We start from the raw sequence: 25,505 nt of genomic DNA on the forward strand, positions 1-25,505 counted from the left end.
AGCAAGGAGGGACTCGTTCGCCAAATCTGTCCAAGCTTGCCCAGAAAATCTGGATATGGGCACTCAGACGGAACATCTTCCTGTCATCGCAACATGTTCCAGGGGAGCTCAATTCCCTAGCGGATGCTCTAAGCAGAGACTCCCTCCCAGAAGAACACGAATGGGTCCTTCACAGAGAGATCGTAGAAGATCTCTTCTCTCAGTGGGGTTTCCCCACTATAGACTTATTCGCCACAAGCGAAAACAAACAATGCCCAGGATTTGCATCCAGGTTCCCCCAGCCAGACTCCCAAGGGAACGCCCTGTGGATGAACTGGTCAGGGATGTTTGCGTACGCTTTTCCACCAACTCCTCTCATCAGGAAGGTAGTGTACAAGATGAACAAGGAATCGATGACGCTCATCCTAGTTGCTCCCATGTGGGCGAGACAACCATGGTTTCCACACCTACGCAGGATGGCGGTGTGCGAGCCCATCAAACTCCCAGCCTGGTACAACCTACTGTCCCAGCAACAAGGTCAAACAGTGCACCAGCAACCCAATTCAATGAACCTGGCAGCATGGCTCCTGAGGTCATAGAGTTTGGACATCTCAATTTACCACAGAGGTGTATGGACATCCTAAAAGAATCCAGGAAACCAAACACTAGGCACTGTTACTTTCACAAGTGGAAGAGATTTGTTATTTGGTGCCAGAATAAACAAATCAACCCAGTTGATTGCACTCCTTCCAACATTGTGACATACATGCTCCACCTGCTGGATGCAGGATTGGTTTTTAACTCTCTGAAAGTACACCTGGCTGCCCTCTCGGCTTACACCACATCCCATAACAAGGTGTCGTGGTGGAAAGTACCAGTAGTTAAAGCCTTCATGGAAGGAGTAAAGAGACTTCACCCTCCTATTTCTAACCCACCGCCAGGATGGGACCTTAATGTGGTGCTAGCTAAGCTCATGGGCCCCCCTTTCGAACCCATGCATAAAAGTAGTCTCAAACACCTGACTTATAAAACTGCCTTCTTAGTAGCCATTACCTCTATAAGAAGGGTCAGTGAAATTCAGGCTCTGTCCGTGCAGGATCCTTTCTTTACTATCCACAAAGACAAACTGGTTTTACGCACACACCCTAGGTTCTCACCTAAATTTATATCTAAATTCCATGTAAACCAGTCCATCGAGCTTCCGGCTTTCTTCCAGAACCCGCAAAGCTCGGCTGACGTGAAACTACACACCCTAGATGTGCGTAGGGCGGTCCTCTACTATGTAAACAAAACCAGACCGCTAAGGAAAACAGATCAACTGTTTGTCTCCGTAGCTACAGGCAGAGAGGGAGATCGCGTCTCTAAAGGCGCTATCTCGAAGTGGATTATCAACTGTATACAGCTGTGTTACTCTCTTTCTGAAAAAACTCTGCCTTTTACGCCAAGAGCCCACTCTACTAGAGGCATTGGGGCCACTCTGGCTTTCATTGCAAATGTTCCCCTCGACACCATTTGCAAAGCAGCTACTTGGAGCTCTATTCACACTTTTACTCAGCATTACTGCATTGACACTCATTCCAAGACAGATACACAAGTGGGACAAGCGGTTCTGAGACACCTGTTTGCTCATGACTCTTCTCACATCCCACCTCCTTCTTCTGGTACTGCTCGCTAATCTATGCACAGCATGTGATCTAAGCAGATTCCACAAGCCTCAGAAGGGATACATTACTCACCGTAATCGTATTTCTGATGCTTGTATCTGCTTAGATTCACATGCGATCCACCCTTCCTCCCCTCCGAGAGAAGGCGCATGATTGCTGTTAGTCTTACCTTTCTGTCTATCTGCTTGGATTATCTGTACTCACTCTACTCCTCATGTCAGAAAAAATACAATCTAAGGATCCTAGACGCGTGAGGGATCTTGGGTACAGTGGACGTCACACTAGGGATAGTATTACTGGCACGCCTGTGTCGACGCCCATTTTCGAGTTTCGAAAAACAAACTGTAATACTCCGCAGCTTCCACTAGATGTCGGCCTATGCACAGCATGTGAATCTAAGCAGATACAAGCATCAGAAATACGATTACGGTGAGTAATGTATCCCACACCTCCCTAGTTAATTATTCAACAAGTCTAGGTTAAGACACCACTTATTTAGCAAAACAGAGGTGAGCGTGTAACCGTAGATGGCACTCCAATAATTTGTTTAAAAGGGGAGAGAAAAGGCAGAATAGGAAAATCACACAGTACCAACACTTTTAAGATACCACAGCAAGTCAAGAAATGCAGGGTCTACTGTAGAGCAAAAAGCACATAGACCAGGCCCACTCTTGGAGAGAGCAAGGCTGAATGTGCCCAAGATCACACAGTGGAAATGCACTCAGTCTCTGCAGAAAAGTCAAAAGAGGTTGGATCAAGTTAGAAAGGTAATGTTAACAGGTCCGAGGTCCCCCCAGGATAGAGAGTCAAGGATTTACGGGATACCTTCAACAGTCTGTTGCAAGGGAGACCAGGCGGGACACAGTACCTGAAATGGCGAGAAAGCTCCAGAGGGGACAGTTGTGCCTGGCAGCGGGTGCAAGTCGGGGCTTCGTCCAGAGGAAGAGAGGGTCTCGAGGTGGAGGAAAGCTGGTGGTTTGTTGCACTGCCAGGGAATAAACCAGCCGCAGAGTTTCCCGGTTAAAAGGGACGACCCTTTTATTCGCGGTAGTGGTGAAGCGTGGCTATCCGGCCGCCGGGGTGCTTGGCACGGGCGATTCGACCACGAGACGATCCAGGAAGGCGAAAAAGGTGAACTGGTTGGTCCCACCAGCTCAAAGGGAAGAAGACTCTCCTGAAAGAAGATCTCATCTGTCTCCTCTCCTCTAGCGAAAGTTCTCAACTACAGGGACCGTGAGGTCATTCTGGCTTTTTCCCGAGCTGGCGGCCAAATCCAACGGGACTCTGCAAAAATCGCCATAGACCCTGATTATACCTTTCAGGTTCAAATGAACAGAGCGCAGTTCATACACACCAAGGCCAGATTGAAAGTCGCCGGGCTGCGTTATATGCTCCTGTACCCTTCCAGACTTAAAGTACTGCATAACAGCAAGGCGCACTTATTCGACGCCCAGGCCAGGGACTGGATGGACGTATTACAGATCCCTGATATTGAGGAAAGGAAACGGAGACCGAGATAACGATTCTCCTGTCATTCAGGGGGGAACTATATTTGCTTGAACCGTTCCACAGCTGAATGGATCCTTTCCGCGGAGACCCGGAGTCCTTGTTCACTCCACCCCCTGATTGTTTTCCCCTTTTTTTTGGCTACATATACCCACCCGTAGGGCACCTGGAGACCGATGCACGGTCCAACGGAGCAGAAACGGGACAATCATAACGAGGGTAACCTCGCTGGGCCAGTTCTATGTTTGGAGTTTTCTTTACAGTCAAATGGGGAGGGTGGGAATATGGGAGTTTTTGTACACGTTTTTGCACAAGTTGGGGACATGCACTGGGACACATCGAGACCACGGGAACAATTCACAAGCAACGCAGCACCTCATAGATCCCGAGCTCCACCTGCTACACAGAATAAACCACACCACGCCTATGGCTGACACAATAAGGGTCGTTACCTGGAACGTCAGGAGCCTGAAGAGTTTTGTTAAACAACGACGGGTCCATACCTACCTGAAAAGATGCAAGGTTGGAATCGCCATACTGCAGGAAACTCACTTAATACCCAAGAAACTGGAAGCCCTGGCAAAAACCTAGCGGGGTACCCTAATAGGTTTGGCTTACTCCTCCTATGCCAGGGGGGGTTCTGATTTGGATTGCCCCCACTGTTCCTTTCAAACTCACTAGCACTAAAACAGACAACGAGGGTAGGATGGTAGTGGTGTGCGGCTCCATAGAGGGCAAAGAGATTTGCTTGGTCAGCACTTGCGCACCCAACCATGACGCGACTGCCTTCTTCCATTCCATTCATGCTCGACTCAGCCCATATATGGACAGAAATATTATATGGGGGGTGACCACAACTGCACCCTTGATCCTCTACTTGACAGATCCGATAACAAACATGACCGACCCTCCCCCCCAGCCAAAATACTTTCCAAACTAATCCAACAGTTGCAACTCAGTGATCTATGCATACACATATTGTGTTGATTTTGAAAACTACTGTTGGACTGTTAGACTAGTAGTATGTAATTACAGTCGACACATATTTATGCAGGCGTTTCTGGTTCGAGATCTAGTCAGCCTTCACTGGGTTGGAAAATGTTCACAGATGAAGGGTCCGAAATGTCATCAGGACATGGTTTAGGGCTGGTGAACGCCTATGGAGACAGGTGACAAATAAGGGGAGGTTGTCCGAAAAGAGTGACTATACAGAGGGGGTTCTGTATATGAACTGTGCTTTAAAAGCCTACCTGTGTTCTATCGACAGTTGAACACGAAGTAATATACCAAGCCACCTCTCATTAATGCGTTTCAATACAACACGTTGATACACATGTTAACTCCATGCTGTCTGCACAAACCGTATGTCATACATTTTGGAATACGTGCGGTTTTAGTTGGTCCATCTGTTAAATTAACTAGAACTTAACAGATTGCAAAAGTCTTTCAAAATTATGTTTCAAAATTATGTTTCTAATGTTTCCTGCACGCAAGGTAATTCAATTACTATGCCACCTTTTGTCAATAGTGTAATTAGAGTTCCTCAGATATATGTCTACGCCCCTCTAAGTAAATACAGTTGCGCTCGCACACTCAACATTACACATAGAACTAGTGTCCCGCACCAGATTTCTACCGCACATGCGCCAAATGTCTTTAAACGCGCAGCCGCGTATACAGTTAGTGTCTCGAGTAATTACTCACCGCGCATGCGCTAGCCCTATTAGTCAGCGCAATTCCCCATTCCTTCACAAAGCCTGCAAGACAGCTCTCTGGAGGAAATAGAGATTCCGTTTTCTAGGTAAGTAATACAACATGGCCAGGAACCACTCTAAATTTCACTTCTTGGTAAAGATACGTACCTTTTTGGGAAGCGTTTTGTCCAAACGTGTCTACACGTTTCCCCAAACGTTTTTCAAACGCGCAAATCACAAATCTAAAAGAACCACTCTAAATTTCACTTTTTGGTAAAGATACGTGCACTTTTAGGAAACGTTTTTCCAAACGTGTCTACACGTTTCCCCAAACGTTTTTCAAACGCGCAAATCAATAATTTAAACACCCCGTGCACAAAGTAACCTCTATCCTGCCATCACCCGATTGAGGCACTTGCACGCCAAAATGCATGACCTTACGAAAGTGCACCGTTATTCCCAAATATCCATATATGCACGTATTTTGCCATGCCTACCATTAATTATCCAAATATAATTATTTATGTCATCCATGCGCTAGGCACTAAGAGGGCCTCCACTCCAGCCCCACATCACATGATTTGCCGGCACCATGTCAAATTGTAATTTATCACTCCACAGGCACTTCCACGTTAGCAACCTTATTTCAAATTTTTTAACCAGAAGCTGAGTTTCTCTACCTCTTCTTTACACAGCGAATATGGTTAATTGCCTTACTTTGATCTAGCCCCAAACCATCACGGGAAAATTTTGCTTCCCGTGAACTAGTTCCAGTACCATCGCTGGAACGCATACCTGCAAAATAAGGTATGCTTCACATCACTATTAATTAGTTCATGTATGATACCTCATACTATCCTGGTAACTTACTGTTACCCTTTCCCCTGTAGATATTTTGCTACAGACGCCCGCACCAACTGAGGTGCTCCTTTGAAATGACTGTGTTCAAGCGTAGATAGAACACAGGTAGGCTTTTAAAGCGCAGTTCATATACAGAACCCCCTCTGTATAGTCACTCTTTTCTGACAACCCCCCCTCCCCCCTTATGTGTCACCTGTCTCCATAGGCGTTCACCAGCCCTAAACCACGTCCTGATGACAGTTCGGACCCTTCATCTGTGAACATTTTCCAACCCAGTGAAGGCTGACTAGATCCCGAACCAGAAACACCTGCATAAATATGTGTCGACTGTAATGACATACTACTAGTCTAACAGTAGTATTCAAAATCAACACTATATGTGTATGCTACTAACCCTCACTTAACTAACTTTGATGCAATAACAGTTTGTCACCTGTTTTACTTTCTATTGCCAGCCAAATGAGGCTCATATGTGACTTTTTCAAGTTTGTTTTTTGTTGTGTTTTTTTCTACTGTGAACCTACTATTTTTAGATATGTGTCTGAATCTATGAATAAATTGAATGATTTTCCAATTTCTAATCTATCTGTGACCCTTAATGGCTAGTATTCGAAAACTAGCTCACTGCCTTTTCTAAGCCCACCTCCTCTACATGATTGACCCGGGGTATCTGTTGACTCTCCCTTTTTCCTGTCTTGAATCAGAGTGCTAGGTTTATGGATATCCTAGAAGACATGAACATGGCTTCTCCTGATTCCAGGACACTATGAGTCCCAGCTGTCCTTTAACAATATGGTTTGGGCACTGATCTTGTTCCTGATGTGTTGATGTGTTAAATGTGGTCTTGAGCCCCTGATTCAGAACACCATTAGTTATATGTATATTTAACAGGTAGGATATGGCCTCTGCTGATCCAGAACACTTTAAATCACAGGAGTCCTTGATGGAATGGAGATGGTGAATCCTGATGCCTCACTGGCATCATATATGGCACCCACTCTTCTCATCCCTTTGCACTACAGGGTACACTCGAAAGATTGAATAGACATTCCACTGATCCCTTAGCACAAACTCACAATGTTGGTGAGTTTATTATCCTTGCTGGCATATAAAAATGGCTGCTCCTTACCCTATAACAGTATTACTGTACCATTGAAGTTGAGTTAAAGGTATTCTTCTATATCTGGATATCGCACCCTGATGATCATTCAGGAATATGAGTTGAAGATATTCTTATTCTTTAAGATGAAAATATGGCTGCCTACCCCTGATCCCAGGGCACCAAGAGCTACACATTTTCTTGTATTGTTATATGGTTAAAAGAAAAGAACTTTACAGTTTAACATTTATATTACAAAAATACAAATACAACTGTTACAAAAAGCATCACAAAGATAAAAGAAAAAAGAAATTAAAAAGTCTTATCATTCATAATTGCAGCACAAACATTTTTCTTTAATTCAAGATCACAATTGTATGTAGCACTACAAGGAAGGGACAGAGGTAATAGAAATGTGGGTATTCAAATTAACATTTAGCAGTACAAGCTTCAGAAATGTATGAAACCAGTTACCACCACCACCACCACCACTGTGAATATGGTATGGCCAACCAGGCAACATTTCCAAACCAGATCTTCCTCACCCTGGGTGAACAGACACAAACACTTTTTCATGGCATTCTACCTCAAGCCTTGTACAGCAGGGCGGGAGACCAAAAGATGTTTTAAGGTTTCAAGTTGGTCATTCTCCTTACACAATCTACACAAGGCTTGTTCCACATTTAACATGCCATGCCTTACCAGAATCACTTTAGTCAAGACAAGACTCAAACAAAGGCAAAGAAAAAGTCTTTGAGTAGACCTGTCCGGATAAATTGCTAGATATGGTGCCAGCGTCCCAAATTTTTTGTGATCGCCTCGAAAATGAATGAAGGATGTATACATATTGTGAGAAACCTGAGGGTATTCTCACTCCTACCCCCCTTGGATCCTCTATGCAGGTTGCCAGGGAAAGGCTATAGCTTTTGGATCCTGACCCTGTGTGTGGAGAAGCGAGGGAGAATCACATTGATGGAGGATCCTTGAAGATTGGGAGTGGGGTGACCTTAGGCGAGACATGGTATCCCCCTTTCCCTAGTGACGAACAGGCTAACCCTCCCCCAACTTTTATGGGCTGCTACAAGCCAGTTCCGCTCATTGTTCCACATATAACACCTAACAGTACTGAGATGAAGAAGAGGCAACTGACAGTAGTGAAGATGACCTCCCTTCACCACTTAGCAACTGAGACGGGGAAGCTGCATCCCAAAAACTGGGAATGTCAAGCATGTCTGCCTAACTATGGTCAGGGAGATCCAATTGACCAAGCACACCGGCAGCCTGTTAGAAGGCTGCAGGTACATAAAATGAGAGGCGTGAGGCAGAAGGGAGAATCCCGCAGACCAGCCCGCTGGGAGCCCAGCAGAGAAGCCTGAGAAGACCTCGCTAGGTGAACGGTACAGGAGAAGCAGGGGACCTGCTCTTTGTGGGGGCAGCATTGGTGGGACTGGGTGCCAAACCCGGACTCCGGCAGACCCGAAGTGCAGAGGACGCTGTCTGCATCTGTGAGGAAGCAGCAGGGCTCACAATGTTGGTGTGCCCCGCCCCGGGAGTAGATCAGAGACAGAAGCCGGCGGGAGCAGGCCGCTGGTGAGTGTCAGAGGGACACACAGACATCGGGGAGCACCAAAATGAACCACAGGCAAGAGCAGCAGACCGCCAGTGAGTGTCAAAGTGACACGCAAGCACCAGAGAGCTCCGAACAGGACCACATGCAAGTGCCCATCCATATATTGAATACCGAACTATATGAAAACTTAACATTGCAAGAAACCAAGGTATACTGAATACCAACCTTTATGAAACTTTCACCCTGAAATAAAACAAATGCCTATTTAATACCGCATTACAGGGAAACTTCCCATCGAAACAAATAAGCAACATAGTAACACGTTTGAACTCTGAACTGAAACTTAAATCATGGAAAACCTATGTTGCACAATTAATGACATGTAACCTTACAGTTGACTACATTAAAGTCTAAACAAAGCCTGAACAGTGAACGTTAATGAGTCAATGCAGTGTGGCAAGACAACCACTTGGCGAAGGGGGCGTGATATATAGTGGTAGGGCCACGAGGCAATCGAGGAGAATATAAAGAAATATAAGACTGCACCGTACAGCCTGCAGGCTAGTACAGAGGAATCAAGTAAAAGTGACTTGGCCCCCAGCAACAAGGGCCAAGGAACTTGTATGTGGGGCTGAGATTGTTCCTGTTTGCGTGACCTGTGATGGATGGACTATGTGGTCTGACAACTGTGCCTAGACCAGAGAATCCTAAATGTTGAAAGCTAAAGACGACATGAGACAAGATCAACAAAATCACTGCAACACTTGAACTATACTTGTCATCTTGGGAACGGAGTCCTGAGACCCTTTTTGTTTTGGATTGTACTACTTGGAACTTGGGGAAGGGAACCCCAAGGAATGGTCACAAACTATATTGCCTTGAACTGGACAAGGTAACCTTTGAGACTTTATCTTTCATTGAACTTTATTAGGCTTAGGCTTGGGGAAGGGGAGCTGAGAGAAACCTCTGAGCTGGAAAAAGCTGAGAACTTTGAGTTAAACACTGTTTCGAAGGGATTGTGTCCTCCGACGTATTCCTCATCTTAGATATCTCCTTCCAGCTCTGCTGGCCTCGGAAAAATTTTCTCTAGAGGGCGCTGCGCGTCGACGTCCTCCGAGTCGATGTCCTTCGACAGCCGCCGTATCAACGTCATCCTGCCTATAAAGGCCGCGCGCAGCGTCCGTTGCTCAGTTCCGTTTTTCCGCGCTTACTCAGTGCCTCGGAATACCGTTGCTCAGTTCTTAGTCAGATTAATCCTATTTACCTCGAGTTATTCGATCCGTACTCGATGGCTTCCTCGTCGGAACCGACAACTCCTCGATCCGGCTTCAATAAATGTCGAGATTGTGGGAAAAAGATGTCGTTGACCGATCCTCACAGAATTTGTCTGTGGTGTTTGGGAGCTGAACACCATTGTTCGGAATGCGAGGACTGTATGTCCATGACAGCTAAGGCCGTGAAGGAGCGTAGGGGGAAGCTGGAGAAAGGTAAGACTTTTAAAGCTTCTTCTTCGTCGACGAAGTCGAGACATTCGTCTCCTCGTCACCATTCGCGCTCCAGGTCTCGGAGTGGCTCTCATCACTCCTCGAGATCGAAGCACTCGAAGAGGAGACGTCGAAGATCCCCTTCTCCGTCTTCCTCTTCCTCTGTTTCGCCAAAAAGAATCCCTTGCCCCACGAAACATAGTTCCCGGGCTGAATGGGAGGAATTCCATAAGAATATGATGAGCGTCTTCGAGAAAGCGGCCTCGACCCCCTCGAAGACTGCCGAGAGCGATGCTTTGGTCGAAAGACCCCAAGGTCAAAAACGCCGCGAGTCGCAGTACCCGGCGAAAGAAACCTCTCGAGCGCGTCTCGAACCCTCGAGCAGGACTATGACCTCCAAACCTTTCTCGAAGGTTCCGTCGACGCCGGTCCCGTCGAGGTCGATGTCTTCGACGCCGTTGTCGAGGGGACCTTCGACACACGGGTCTGTCGACTCGACGCCAGCCTCGACACCGGCGTCGACGCCGAGAAAAGTCACGGTTACCACACATCCAGTGACTATCCCCAGGCCCTCGACGTCGATGGCTTCGATATTGTCGAGTAGAATTCCAATTCTGTCGAGGTCCTCGAGGCCTCCACCTCTGTTTTCGACGCCACGCTCGAAGCCTTTGACGTCGGCGTCGACGACATCGACGTTTTCGAGGCCAATAATGACAAGTTCGGCACCCTCTGCCTTGGAAATGGGATTTACTCCCTTTATGAGTTCAGAACAATTGAGAACTATATCCTCAATTTTAGAAGAGGGTGATTTGTCTGAACAGGAAGACACATTTGAGTTACAGGGACCTGTAACCCCAGTTAGAGAGGAATTTTCCTCTGAAGAGCGCAGATTAAAGGATCTTCATGATTCTTTACATGAGGCAAGTGGGTTAGACACTTCCCCTGAGGTGGAGTTTGCTAAGCCAGACCCGGGGGAGCATGCTGAAACCCCCTACATAGCCTTAATGGCCAGGATTACAGAGTTCATGGGGTGGTCTGCACCTTCACAATCTTTCCAACAAGATGACCTCACGGATATTCTTGACAAAGGCCCACAAGAGGATCCTGTGGTGCCCTTTCATAAAGCTCTTCAGAGAAAGATCATGACAAACTGGGAAACCCCAGATGTAATACCAGCAGTAAATAAAAAACTGTCTACAAAGTACAGGGTATCTTCCACAGACCCAGAGTTTTTGTCTAAACACCCATCCCCAGAAAGTCTGGTGGTACAAGCAGCATCCTCTACCGATGTCAAGACGGCTTATCCTACAGTCCCACAGGACAGGGACGATAAAAAATACGATGCTATGGCAAAGAAAGTCTTTTCAGCATGTAGCATGGCGTTAAAGTCTGTTAATGCTTCTTGCACCCTTGCTAGGTTCAGCCATACACTTTGGGAGTGTGCTTCTACAGCGGCTGACTGCATCCCGGAGGGAGAAGAAAGGGATGCGTTCCTGAATATTATACAGGACGGTAAAGACGCTATGTGCGAATCCCTCCAGACGGGCATTGATTCGGCTGACAGTATCAGCAGAGCAATGGCGGCAAGTACATCAACCAGGAGATTCGCTTGGTTGAGAAAGTCGGGTTTTGCCCCAGATATGCAAGCCAGGCTTTTGAACATGCCATTCGATGGCTCTTCTTTGTTCGGGAAAAAGGCGGATGACAGTTTAGAGAAACTGCAAACTTCAAAAGCAGCAGCAAAATCCCTAGGAGCTGCAATCCGTCAGACTCCTTTTCGTCCCACAGGAACCTCTGCGAGGGGCAAGTCCTTTCGCTTCTACTCCGCATTCGGAAGAGGTAGAGGACGACCGGCTCAAAGGGGTCAAAGAAGAACTACCCGAGGTGGACGGGGTAGATATTCAAAAGCCGCAGCAACAGCAGGTGCCTCTTTACCATCGGCATCTGCATCAGCCGCCCCAAAACCACTCTGAGGACTCCCCTCACAGGACACCTGTAGGAGGCAGGTTGACTCAACATCTGGCGGTATTGCAGGCTATCACGTCAGATGCTTGGGCATTGGAAACAGTTGCCCAAGGTTACTGCCTGCCTTTACTATGTATACCTCAGAGTCATCCACCGGGGATCAGCTCTCAGAAAGCTCCAGATCCGCTCCTCTTGCAGGAAATTTTGGACCTGCTAGAGAAAGGTGCCATAGAACCGGTACCTGTAGCGGAGAGGAACAAGGGCTGGTACTCCCCTTACTTTCTCATTCCGAAGAAAGACGGAGGACTGAGACCCATCTTGGACTTGCGAGAATTGAACAAATTCCTCAGAAAAGACAAATTCAAGATGGTCACTCTTTCTCAGATCCTCCAGGCCCTTCAGTTCCAGGACTGGTTGGTATCTCTGGACCTTCAGGACGCTTATTTCCATGTGCCTATCCATCTCAAACACAGGAAATACCTGAGGTTCTCCAGCATGGGGTCTGGCATGGATTCACATGCTCATGAATATTCCCCGTCGTCAGGCTGGGAATCCTCAGTAAAGAAAAAACCAGTATCAGTTTCGTTTCTGATCTGTCTTTCGTAGTAATAACCAATCACTGGTCTCTGCGTCATACTGACCACAGCCAATGACTGCCCTCTACCTAAGCACCGCCTCTGGCAGCCATCTTCAGATTTTTACCGCACGTTCATGTGTTGGGATCCTCGTGCTATTGCTCTCGAGCGTTAGTGCTATTTTTTCGCGCTTTTTACAAAAAACTTCGATTCTTTCGGTCAAAAGAGCCTCAAGCTCCACCGATTCTACATCCGATCAACGGGGACCCGTGTCGGATTCATCTGTGCCCCTCAAGGGTGAAGATTTCGTCGAGCTACACTTCGGAGGACTCCAGAAGCTTCTCAGGCCCGGTCTCGGAGATGGCCCAGGAGAAGGGAAGCTCGACTCCCGGAAAGCTGTTCAGGGTCTGCCCTGGATGCCAGCTGCAGAACGTCTTCAAGGAGGACGAACACTCTTTCTGCCTTTACTGCCTTCATGAGGACAAGACGCACGTGGAGAAGGACTGTGCGTTTTGCGGCAACATGTCGGAACGGACCATGAAGGACCGCCATCAACGTCTCGCCAACTGGCTGGAGGGTAAGAGCCCGTCTGGCGAGAAGAAGAAGAAATCCGAGCGGTCTTCTAAGACCTTTGAGGGCGCCCCGGCGACGGGGGCCCAACATAAGGCCAAGCACCGCGAGTCCGCTGGCACCGGGAGCGCCGAACGGTCGGGCTCTACGGGCGCCAGGCAGGGCGCACCCTCCCCGGCACCATCAACCACGAGCCAACGCTCTGGGTCGGGTAAGAGGAAGGCCGAGCACCCGGCGAAGCTCCTGGAGAGGCCCCGGTCGAGCTCTAAGGCAGAGGAGGAGCGTGGCAGTGCCCCCTCCCTCAAGGATAAGGCGGTGAGCGCACCTAAGGTGGTGAAGGCCTTCATCCATCCGACCAAGCCCTCTATCGAAACGGTCGCGGCGGCCCTGGCTCAGCCTGTGGTGGCTGCACCAGTGGTGGCGACCTCAGGGCCCAGAATCTCCCTGCCTCCTCGGAGGGAGTCTTCCTTTGTGCCCATCGATAGGACCCCCGTGAAACCCCCCGTGGGGAAGAAGAAGGGGGGGCAGGGCGTCGTCGTAGAGTCGGCCTCAACCTCAGAAGAGGAGCTGATCGAGGTCTTAAGCCACGGCCTAGGCGTGGAAGAAGGCCAGCCCGTCGGAATGGACCCCGACGCAGGTGACGACGACGACATCGTCGAGGATACCGACGGGGCCCCTGCTCGCCCGTCGGATTCCCCTCTGCCAGCGCCGCAAGACAACTCGGCGGCCATTTTGTTGGCCATACAGTCCTTATGCTCCGAGATAAGGACGAGGCTACCGTTACCGACGGAGGAACCTCTCCCGTCGGGGGATCCAGAACCGGGACCTTCTGGTGTTCCCCCTACCAAGAAAAGAAGGATCCATCCACCACCTCCTTTTCAACCGTCGCGCCCCTTCCAGCCCTCCTCCCCGTCCACCCGAGGGGATGATACGGGGACTGACACGGCAGCGACGGGTACGGACGACGAGGCATACGACGAGGATTTTCCGTCGTCGCCTCCCACCAGGGCCTCTCCGCCCGACGAGATCGGATCTTTCCACTCCATGATCTCCAGGGCTTCCGAGCTTTTCCAACTCTGCCCTGAGGAGAAGAAAAAGGAAGGCTTCCTTTATCAGCGGCGCGAGGCCAAGAGGAAGACGGTCCTCGCAGTGCCTCTGTTGGACGACATTTGGGATGAGGGCCTTTCCCTCCTCAAGAACCCTTCCACGACGCCAGCTAGAAGAGACCGGTACGAGAAAAAGTACCGGGTCCCGGACACGGCCCCCCTATGCCTCCGGGCGCAGCCTACCCCGGACTCCGTCGTCTCCGCGGCAGCCAGGAAGAAAGCAGGGGGGGTGCGGCCTCCACATCGACTTCCCCGCCGGACGGCGAGGGAAAGAAATTGGATACTATGGGGCGTAGAGTCATCTCGTCGGCAGCGACGACGATTAAAGCGGCCAACGCCTTGGCTATCGTGGCCCGCTACGACAGGGAGCTCTGGTACAAGATGGCTCCCCTGCTGGATTTTCTGCCGGACGACAAGAGGGCGGAGGCCCTTGAGATCCTGCAGGAAGGTGAGGTGGCCTCGGACCACGCCATCACCGTGGCGACGGACATCGCCGACATTGGGTTCCGCCAGCTGGGCAACGGCGTTTGCCTTCGACGTCGTGGATGGCTCAAAGCTACGGACTTCCGGCAGGACGTCCAGACCAGAGTCCTGGACATGCCCTTCGACGGGAACAACCTGTTTGGGAAGACAGTGGACGATTCCCTTCAGGCCATCAAGGCGGATACGGAGACGGCCCGGGCCCTTGGAGTCCTGCAACGACGGACGCCCTTTCGGAGCGGCGGAGGCAAGGGCGCCTCCAAAGGTTCCGGCGGCGGTTTCGCTTCCTACCGTCAAGCGGCCCGCTCGTCGTCGCAAGAGGCCTACAGAGGACGAGGCAAGTCTAGCGGACCCCGCCGTCGTCGCCAAGGAGGTCAAGGCGGCAAGGCCGCGTCCAAGCAGGATTGAACCGGCCGTGGGGTCGGGCCCCCACCGAAGCACCCCGGTGGGAGGCCGGCTGGCGGGCTTCGTCAGCGTGTGGGAGTCCATCTCCACCGACCGTTGGGTGCTGGACGCCCTGGCCCGGGGCCACGCGCTCGAGTTTCAAAGAAGGTGCCCGCGCGTCCCCCCCGTGGCCAGGAAAGAACTTCACGTCCCTCAACTTCTCCTGGAGGTAAAGGCGATGCTCAGAAAGGGCGCCATCGAACTCGTCCCAAAGAGGCTTCGGGGCTCCGGAGTCTACTCGAGATACTTCCTCGTGAAGAAGAAGACGGGAGGATGGCGCCCCATCCTAGACCTGCGACGTCTGAACAAGTTCATCAAGGCGCAGAAGTTCCGGATGGTCACCCTCCAGCACGTCCTGGGTCAGCTGGAGGAAGGAGACTTCCTATCGTCGTTGGATTTGGAGGATGCCTACTTCCACATTCCCATCCTAAAGGGGCACCGCAAATTCCTCAGATTTGTGGTCCAAGGGCGTCATTACCAGTTCAAAGCCCTTCCCTTCGGACTACGGTCGGCACCCAGGGTATTCACCAAGTGCCTTGCACCGGTGGCGGCGCAGCTGCGCCGCGAGGGGATTCACGTCTACCCCTACCTGGACGACTGGCTCATCCGCGCCAAGACGAGGGAGCTCGCCGTGGTCCACACGGCAAGGACCGTCCAACTCCTCACGGACCTGGGATTCTCCGTGAACTACGCCAAATCCCACCTGGTGCCCGCGCAAGTCGCACTGTTTCTGGGAGCGAGGCTCGACACAGTGTCCCTTCTGGCCTCCCCGTCGGAGGAGAGGACCAGGACCATCTTGGGCAAGGTGCAACGGATGTTGGTGGCCGACGCGGCCAAAGTGAGGTCCATCAAGTCCCTCCTCGGGATGATGTCTTCCTGCATCTACCTCATTCCCATGTGCAGGCTCCGGATGCGCCCGTTGCAAGAATTCCTGGATGCGCGCTGGATCCAGACGACGGGCAGCTTCGAGGAAAGGATCAAGCTCGACGAGAGTTTCCGACGAGCGATACGGTGGTGGGGCACCCGCGCGCATCTGACGGCGGGCATGGACTTCCAGACCCCAGCCCACCAGGAGACTGTGACCACGGATGCCTCCCTGGAAGGGTGGGGAGCGCACACCGAAAATCTGCACGCAAGGGGACTCTGGCTCCCGACGGAGAAGTCCCTACATATCAACGTCCTGGAGCTCCGTGCAGTGTTTTGGGCCCTCAGGTCCTTCCTTCCGTCCCTCAGGGGCAAGGTGGTGAGGATCTTCACCGACAACACCACCACCATGTTTTACATCAGGAAACAAGGCGGAACCAGGTCCCCAGCGCTGTCCAAGGAGGCGCAGGACCTGTGGCATTGGGCCGTCGCCCAAGGGATTTTTCTGGTGCCGTTTCATCTGGCAGGGATAAAAAACACCATCGCCGACTCACTCAGCAGGGAGCTGCGCTCGTGCCACGAGTGGGAGCTACGGCAGGATCTGGTGGATCGCCTCTTCCGACGGTGGGGCACACCCCAGATCGACCTGTTCGCGACGGCGACGAACACCAAGTGCCGGAGGTTCGCCAGCAGGTTTCCCCAGACGAGGAGCATGGGCGATGCTTTCTCGTTCCCCTGGGAGGGCCTGTTCCTCTACGCGTTCCCTCCCTTGCCTCTGCTAATCCGGCTCATCAACCAGCTCAAGAGGTCACGGTGCAGGATGATCCTCGTCGCACCTGCGTGGCCGAGGCAGATATGGTTCCCGGACCTTCTGGACTTGTCAGCGTCCCCGCCGATCAAGCTGCCGGCGGACGCGGATCTACTCTCCAGGGAAGGAGGCGCCATCCTCCACCACGACCCGAAGTCGCTGAACTTGCAGGCCTGGCTCCTGCAGCGCTAGAGTTTGGAGGATACGACATACCGGCCGATTGCAGAGAGGTTCTTGCAAAGGCCAGGGCGTCCTCGACTCTTAAATGCTACGGACACAAATGGAAGAGGTTCTCTGTCTGGTGCCACGCACAGAAGATTAACCCTCTACGGATTACGGCTCCCCAAGTACTGCCGTACCTGCTGACGCTGGCCAAAGCTGGTCTGGCACACGCGTCCATCAAGATTCATCTTGCTGCGATCTCCCGATACACCAGAACCACGGGCCGGACGTCCTTGTGGTCTCATCATCTGGTGAAAGAGTTCATGAAGGGACTGTTCAGATCGTTCCCGCCGGTGAAGGCTCCGGCCCCGGCGTGGGAGCTCAACGTGGTGCTGACCAAGCTCATGGGACCTCCGTTCGAGCCTCTGCACTCGGCCCCGTTGAAGTTTCTATCGTGGAAAACAGCTTTTCTTGTGGCCATCACCTCCGCACGACGAGTGGGAGAGATCCAGGCCCTTTCCTGCAAGGCCCCGTACTTGACTTTCCACGACACGAGGGTAGTGCTCAGGACGCACCCCTCCTTCATGCCCAAGGTACCGTCGGACTTCCATCTCAACGAACCCTTGGTGTTACCTGTGTTTTTCCCGTCGCCTTCGTCGCCGGCTGAGAGGACTTTGCACTCGCTGGATGTAGCTAGAGCGCTGAAGTTCTACGTGGACCGCACGAAGGGTTTTCGGAAGACGTCACAACTCTTTGTGAACTTTGGACCTGTCAATCAGGGGAAGGCTCTCTCGAAGGCTTCCATCTCCAGATGGCTCTCCGGCTGTATCATGTGCTGTCACCGGTTGGCAAACCGACCGCTGCCTGGCCGTCCGAGAGCCCATTCCACCAGAGCGATCGCAGCTACCACGGCGTTCCTATCTGGTGTGCCCCTGCTGGACATATGCAGGGCTGCTACGTGGAGGTCGACGCACACCTTCACGAAATTCTACTGCGTCGACCGGGATTCCAGGGAGGAGTCCAGGGTCGGCCAAGCAGTGCTGCGCAACCTGTTCGCCTGAGGTGAGCCTGGTGAGGAGGTAAGATGCTTAATGTTGAGTTTATGTGATGCTTAATGTTGAGCCTTTGCCACCTCCCGTGGTTGTGCATGTGTGTACTGCTATGTATTCTTTATTCATGAGCATGTGAATCCATGCCAGACCCCATGCTGGAGAAGGAACAAGTTACTTACCTGTAACTGTTGTTCTCCAGCATGGGTCTGGCATGGATTCACATGCGAACCCTCCCGCCTACCCCTCTGCGGCTCTTCACTTGGTCATACTGCCACTTCACGTGCTTCCAAATCTGAAGATGGCTGCCAGAGGCGGTGCTTAGGTAGAGGGCAGTCATTGGCTGTGGTCAGTATGACGCAGAGACCAGTGATTGGTTATTACTACGAAAGACAGATCAGAAACGAAACTGATACTGGTTTTTTCTTTACCGAGGATTCCCAGCCTGACGACGGGGAATATTCATGAGCATGTGAATCCATGCCAGACCCATGCTGGAGAACAACAGTTACAGGTAAGTAACTTGTTCCTTCGCAATTGGCAACTCTCACTATCAATTTCGAGTGCTGCCATTTGGGCTGACCTCCGCCCCGAGGGTCTTCACCAAGTTAATGTCGGTAGTGGCTGCAAGTCTAAGGAGGGAAGGGATTCACGTCTACCCCTACCTGGACGATTGGCTGATCAGGGCTGTTTCTCCGGAACAAGCTCAGATCCAGCTAAATCATGTGTGCCACTTCCTTCACAGACTGGGCTTCTCCCTCAATTTAAAGAAGTCACAAATGATACCATCGCAGAGACTCCAGTTATAGGAGCGATCCTGGATACTTCCCTGGGAAAAGCCTCGCCACCAGAGGTGAGGGCTCAAGATATTCTACAGATGGTTACCAAGTTCCAGTATGCCCAACGTCTCCTAGCCTTCGACTTTTTGAGGTTGCTAGGCCTCATGGCATCCTGCATTTTCCTAGTGCCAGAGGCTCGCCTGAGAATGAGATCCCTCCAGTGGGCACTGAGGACTCAGTGGTCACAATTCTCAGGGAGAATGACAGATCTTCTTCAGGTTCCCGGCAGGGTGGCTCGAGACCTTCAGTGGTGGGCCTGTCAGGAGAACATTCTGAAAGGAGAACAGTTTTGGCAACCCTGGCCGGAGATAACAGTAGTCACGGATGCCTCACTCACGGGGTGGGTAGCCCACGCCAACGACTTGACCATCAGCGGTCGTTGGTCTCCATCGGAGTCCAGACTACACATCAACCTGTTAGAGCTGAGAGCCATCAGACTTGCGCTGAAGGCGTTCCTGCCAGCTGTACAAGGGAAGAACGTCCTGATAATGACGGACAACACGGTGGCCATGCATTACCTCAACAAAAGAGGAGGCGTAGGATCACTACCCCTGTGCAGAGAGGCGATGCAGCTCTGGTTTTGGGCAATCCAAGAAGGAATCTCTCTATCGGCAGTTCACCTAGCCGGAGAGAAGAACTTGACAGCGGACGCTCTGAGCAGGCAGAACACAGTCTCCCACAAGTGGGAGCTAGCTCAGGAAGTCCTTCAAGAGATCTTCGCCCTTTGGGGAACCCCTCAGGTAGATCTGTTCGCCACCAGCCTAAACAGGAAATGCGACCTGTTCTGCTCAAGGGAATTTCCCCCGAGAGGAGCTCTGGGAGATGCGTTCATAGTGGACTGGGAGTTTCCGCTTCTGTACGCGTTCCCACCGGTCCCTGTCATTCCTCAAATGATCAGGAGGTTGAGAAGATTCCGGCGAACCATGATCCTAATTGCCCCGGATTGGGCCAGGAGAACGTGGTACCCGGACCTTCTAGACTTGTCCATCTGCCCTCCAATTCGACTTCCACTCAGAGAGAACCTACTCTCACAGAAGGGAGGTCAGGTTCTCCATCCAGACATCAAAACCCTCAACATTCACGCTTGGCTTCTGAAAGGCTGAGGTACAAGGATTGGGACCTCCCTGATGATGTTATGGAGGTGTTGCTTTCGGCAAGGAGGCCAGCAACAAAGTCTTTATACCGCTGCCGTTGGAACAGATTTTGCAGCTGGTGTAGAGAAGAGAATATCGACCCTTTTTCATGTGGTACACCAATGGTTTTGTCCTTCCTACTATATTTGGCAAATTCAGGCCTTCAAATTGGCACCATTAAGGGCTATCTCGCAGCGCTATCCATCTTTAAGCGTACTGCGGAAGAACCATCCTATTTCAAATTACCCTTGGTAATACAGTTTCTAAAGGGGTTAACCAATGTTTATCCCCCAAGACCATTCCAAGTTCCCCTATGGGATTTAAACTTAGTACTAACTTTCCTGATGGGTACACCTTTCGAACCTCTCCATTCTTGTTCGTTAAGATTCATTACCCTTAAAACTGTTTTATTAATAGCACTTACATCTGCTAGAAGGGTGAGCAAATTACAAGCTCTTTCTTGTAAACCCCCTCATACAATCTTTCACAAAGACAAAGTTGTCCTGCAAGTGAAGCCTAATTTCCTCCCAAAGGTGGTTTCTGAATTCCATATCACTCAGAAGATTACCCTACCATCTTTCTATCCTCCTCCTCACCCGGGGAAAGAGGAAGAGAGGTTACACAGGCTAGACCCTAGGAGGGCTTTAAGTTTCTACATTAGTAGACTAGCCAGGATAAGACAGGCAGACCAGCTGTTTGTAGGTTACACAGGTCACAAGCTGGGGTTACCAATAACTAAGCAGACCATTTCCAGATGGATCATTCTAGCCATTCTGGAATGTTATAAACTGGCAGGGAAAGAGCCCCCTCAAAACCTTAGGGCTCATTCGACCAGAGGTATTGCAGCTTCATCGGCCCTCAAAAGAGGCGTGCCGGTTAAAGACATATGTGCGGCCGCTACATGGTCGTCTGTCCATACCTTTACACGTTTTTACAATCTGGATTCCTCCTCCAGTCAAGAGACTAGGTTTGGAAGGGCTGTACTGCATTCTATTCATCAATAGAAGACAGCGTGAAGTCAGTACTCCCTCCTCCGAATATAGAATACTGCTATGGGAGCCTATCTAAGATGAGGAATACGTCGGAGGACACAATCCCTTCGAAGAACAAGTTACTTCTTACCTTGTAACGTTCTTTCGACGGGATGTTCCTCCAACGTATTCCTCATCGACCCTCCCATCCATCCCTGCAGTTCTACTTCCCTTGTTGTTGCAGCTTACGCTCCTTCAGGGTGATTAGTTAGTCCAGAAAGTATTATTGTGGGCTACAAAACGGAACTGAGCAACGGACGCTGCGTGCGGCCTTTATAGGCAGGATGACGTCGATGCGGCGGCTGTCGAAGGACATCGACTCGGAGGACGTCGACGCGCAGCGCCCTTTAGAGAAAAAATTTTCCGAGGCCAGCAGAGCTGGAAGGAGATATCTAAGATGAGGAATACGTCGGAGGAACATCCCGTCGAAAGAACGTTACAAGGTAAGAAGTAACTTGTTCTTCTGTGGAGTTGGACATCCCTATACATTGGTTTACTATAGTTAGGGCAAAAATAGGTTTTGGACATGGTCAGTAGTATAAGGCAAGTTAGGCCTTCAACCATCCAGACATTTCAGTTAAATAAACATCTTTTGGTTAAACTTGAAGGCTGTTTTCTGTGTCATACTTCACGATGCCTTCACAATATGCATACCCTCTATTGTATTAATCCAATCTAAGCGGTATAAGGAAAGATTAGCTTTTGTTGGATTTTCAATCAATTCTATCAGGAGCTACCAGATTTAAAGAGTAGCTCACAGCAAAGATCATCCAATTCTTGGATCATCTGGCAACCCTTCTCCAGCAACATTACGTTCAGGTCCACAAACCAAGAACCTTTGGTCGGATACCTAATCTTCCTTAGAAGGGAAAGACATTTCCAGTGAGCTCTTGCTTTCATTGAGACCAAACCGAGCTCATATCTTATGGCACATAATGGTACAGATCCCGTGAGGCATAAGGCCCTTTTACAGATGAATTCAATAATGCCATGTCCTTTGCTCTTGACAGAGTTGCTCCGCTTAAACTTAGGAATAGTAAACCAAAAAAGCATCTGAACGCCTGGTGTACACCCCACCTAAAAAACCTAAGACTACAGAAGAGAAAATGCGAAACAGCATGGAACCGGCATCCTACCGCTGAAAACAAAACGAACCTAATAAACATCTCTTCGCAGTACAAAAAAGATATTATCCTGGCCAAACAAGAAACCTATAATAACAGGATCACTCAAGCCAACTCCAGTATGAAAGAGCTATTCTCCATCCTAAAAGAATTGGAAACTCCTATCGCAGTACAGGATGGCTCCATTAAAGATAAAACCTGGTGTACAGACATACAACTGGCACGAACCAACAAAGTGGCCAACCTCCAAACTAAAATTGCCCTAAAGAAAGCCTCATTACCAATCCAACCTCCGTTGGACAAAATTCCCAAACCCAAAGAATCCACCCAATTCCGCTTCTCCAAGGTCTCAGTAATTGAGGTAGAGAAGACCATTCTGACTCTTAAACCCTCTAATTGTAAAGGTGACCAATGCCCCGCACAACTGATCAAGGACGCGGCTAGAGATCTAGCCCCCTTCATCACAAAACGTATTAATGCCTCCTTCACTACGGGCACCATCCCTCACAATCTAAAGGAATCTTGGGTGCTCCCCCTTCTGAAAAAGCAAACATTGGACCCCAACATTCCCACAAATTATAGACCCATCACCACGGTGCCTTTCTTACTAAAAATATTAGACAAGGTAGCGTACACCCAAACCCAGAACTTCCTTGAGATGAACCATCTCCTTGGCGCCCGCCAATCCGGTTTCCGTCCGCAACACGGCACAGAAACTGCCCTTATCGACTTAAAGGCCCAAATAGACTCACTCAGAGACCAGGGCAAATTAGCTCTCCTCCTCCTTCTAGACCTCTCAGCCGCCTTTGATTTGGTGGACCATAGAGTCCTATGCAATCACTTGGACTCGGCGGCTCACTTCTCAGGGGAGGCTATAGTCTGGATACAGTCATTCCTTAGTGACAGGACCATGAGGGTGTTCTCCCCCGCAGCGGCAGCAGACCCGATTCCCATCACCTGTGGAGTGCTCCAGGGATCCTGTGTCTCGCCGACACTCTATAACATCTTCACCAAGCCACTCTTCGACGATCTCGATAATCTGGGTATCACCTATACCAACTACGCAGACAATACCCAGATTCTCCTACCACTTACTGGGGATTACGCTGAAGATCTGGCTTTGGTGAACAGAGTCTACAGCATCGTTCAAGCATGGATGGCCAACCATGGCCTATGCTTGAACGATGACAAAACAGAGCTCATCATCCTGGGAACGGCAGCCCGCATCTCCAAACTCAACCAAAACTACTCATCCTTCATCATCGATGGCAACGCTATCAAGGTCGCAAGAGAAGTAAAAACCCTAGGTTTTTACCTTGATGCGACACTATCCTTAACCAAACAGGTGAACTCACTAGCCTCATCCACGGCCTATACATGCAAATTAATACGAGCTGGGAAACAATTCCTATCAGATGACAGCTGTCTTATCCTAGCGAGAGCCCTCATCTTATCAAAATTAGACTATTGCAACGCCATTTACATAGGGACAACCAAACAAATCATCAATAGAATCCAAGTGCTCCAAAACAATGCACTTAGAGCGGCCCTAAGTATCCCTAGAAGAGTACATATCTCAGAAATAAAACGCAAACACAGATGGCTCTCCACCCAAGAAAAAATTTACCTCAAATCTGCTTCCCTTATCCACAAATGCTTAAACAACAAAGCCCCCCGCTACCTCTCAGAACGCTTCAACAGAAAAAATCCCACTAGACTTACAAGGACAGTCGGCCCTAACTGCCCCCTAGTGCCCAGATTTAAACTAGCCACTATTGGAGCATCCAGCTTCCCAGTTAAGGCAGCGCAATTATGGAACGCCCTACCTCATGCACTTAGATCTGACCAAGCATTCAACAACTTCAGAAAGAACACCATAAAATGGCTCACTGAGAATGTGATATAAATGACACTCTACCCCTCTCACATCCACTTGTACTTCACCTGACACGCAACGACCCGCTATATTGTTCGCTCACCACTGACTTGCTATACTGTTCGTTTGCCATGGATTTGATTGACTGTGTTTTATCTGCACCTGCACTTGTACTACCTTGCAGAGTCAAGAAATGTCCACTCTGCCTGCTCTGTAACTTGTAACGTCTATGACCAAGCTGTAAACGTCCTTGTTCTCTTGCGCCGTGCTACCTCAGGGTCCGGTGCGCACAATAAATAAATAAACAAACAGATCAGTGCCTCCAGAAAAGGTAGATATTCCAGGGTGGATGAAACCTACACATCCACCCAATATAAGATCTTAGGGATAATTTTCACCTCATAATATCGGACACATGGAAACAAAGAGAATTTACAATAAGGTTCATCCACCCTACTTAGTTGGTTTGCAAGGTTGTTAGTAATCAACGACTTCTTTAGTTTGTATTTACCAGGTTTTAATGTGCTCAAACAATCCAAATAAAGGAGACTATCAACCGTCTCCACGGGTGCTGCCCCAATCCGCCAGCGGAAAGAAGTACCCTTATTCCATCTAGAACACTGCATTATTCTGGTCTTTACTGGATTCATCTTTAAGTAATGCAACTCAGAAAAGTTGGAGAAGCCATCAATTAGACGTTGGAGTCCTATTGGGGGGCAGTCAAAAATTAAGTCATCGGGGTAAGCCATCCAGAGTGGTCTCATTTTATGCACTTTAGGGGTTACAAAGGCTACTGGCTCCAAGTAATCGGCTATATCTACAGTTACAAATGACTGATAATCCTCCATGTTTTCTCTGCAGTGTGGATGTCAGAACAGCAAGTTCAGGAAGCAGTGCCTGGGAGGGTCAGCTACAGAGCCTGGTGCTGTCAGAATATGCATCCACTGAAATGAGCCTCCATGCGCTTTACATGCATGAGGTAAGTGATGTAACCAATACTGGTCCTACTCCCAAGATCTGTCCCCAGTACGATGCTGAGACTGTTTCTGTAGTGAAATAAGTGCCTGCTACAGTTTCTCTTTCTAAGAGTTTCTGAAGCAGGACTCTCAATTGGGAGTGCCTAAAGATGTTCCTTACTGTAAGGGTTCCTGATCTGGAAGTCTCATGTGCGATGAGTGCCTGTTGATCATTACTGTAAGGGTTGCTGATGCGGGAGTGTCCTGTGAGATGCTTGTCTGCTGAGGCTCATTACTGTAAGTGTTGCCGATGCTGGATTCTCCTATGAGATGCTTGCCTGCTGATGTTCATCACTGTAAGGGTTGCTGATGCGGGAGTGTCCTGTGAGATGCTTGCCTGCTGGGGCACATTACTGTAAGGGTTGCTGATGCTGGATTCTTCTGAGAAATTCTTACCTGCTGATGTTCATCACCGTAAAGGTTGCTGATGCGGGAGTGTCTTGTGAGATGCTTGCCTGCTGATCATCACTATAATGGTTGCTGATGCGGGAGTGTCCTGTGAGATGCTTGCCTGCAGAGGCTCATTACTGTAAGGGATGCTGATGCTGGATTCTCCTATCAGAGGAGTGCCTGTTGATCATTACTGTAAGGGTTGCTGATGCGGGA

At 49.8% G+C, this 25,505-nt stretch overlaps 1 protein-coding gene across 11 annotated transcripts in view; it reads left to right on the forward strand.

The window, feature by feature from the left end:
* Nucleotides 1-25,505, forward strand: part of ATG9A (autophagy related 9A) — a 1,030,802-nt gene that overhangs the window by 869,969 nt on the left and 135,328 nt on the right. For all 11 annotated transcript variants that reach the window (XM_069616910.1, XM_069616912.1, XM_069616911.1 and 8 more), the window contains one exon: nucleotides 24,745-24,862. In XM_069616910.1, coding sequence (XP_069473011.1) covers nucleotides 24,745-24,862 — 118 coding nt within the window. The remainder of the gene's footprint in view (nucleotides 1-24,744; nucleotides 24,863-25,505) is intronic.

This window comes from Ambystoma mexicanum, chromosome 9 (assembly GCF_040938575.1).
Source record: "Ambystoma mexicanum isolate Mex_15411 chromosome 9, UKY_AmexF1_1, whole genome shotgun sequence".
Lineage (NCBI taxonomy): Eukaryota > Metazoa > Chordata > Amphibia > Caudata > Ambystomatidae > Ambystoma > Ambystoma mexicanum.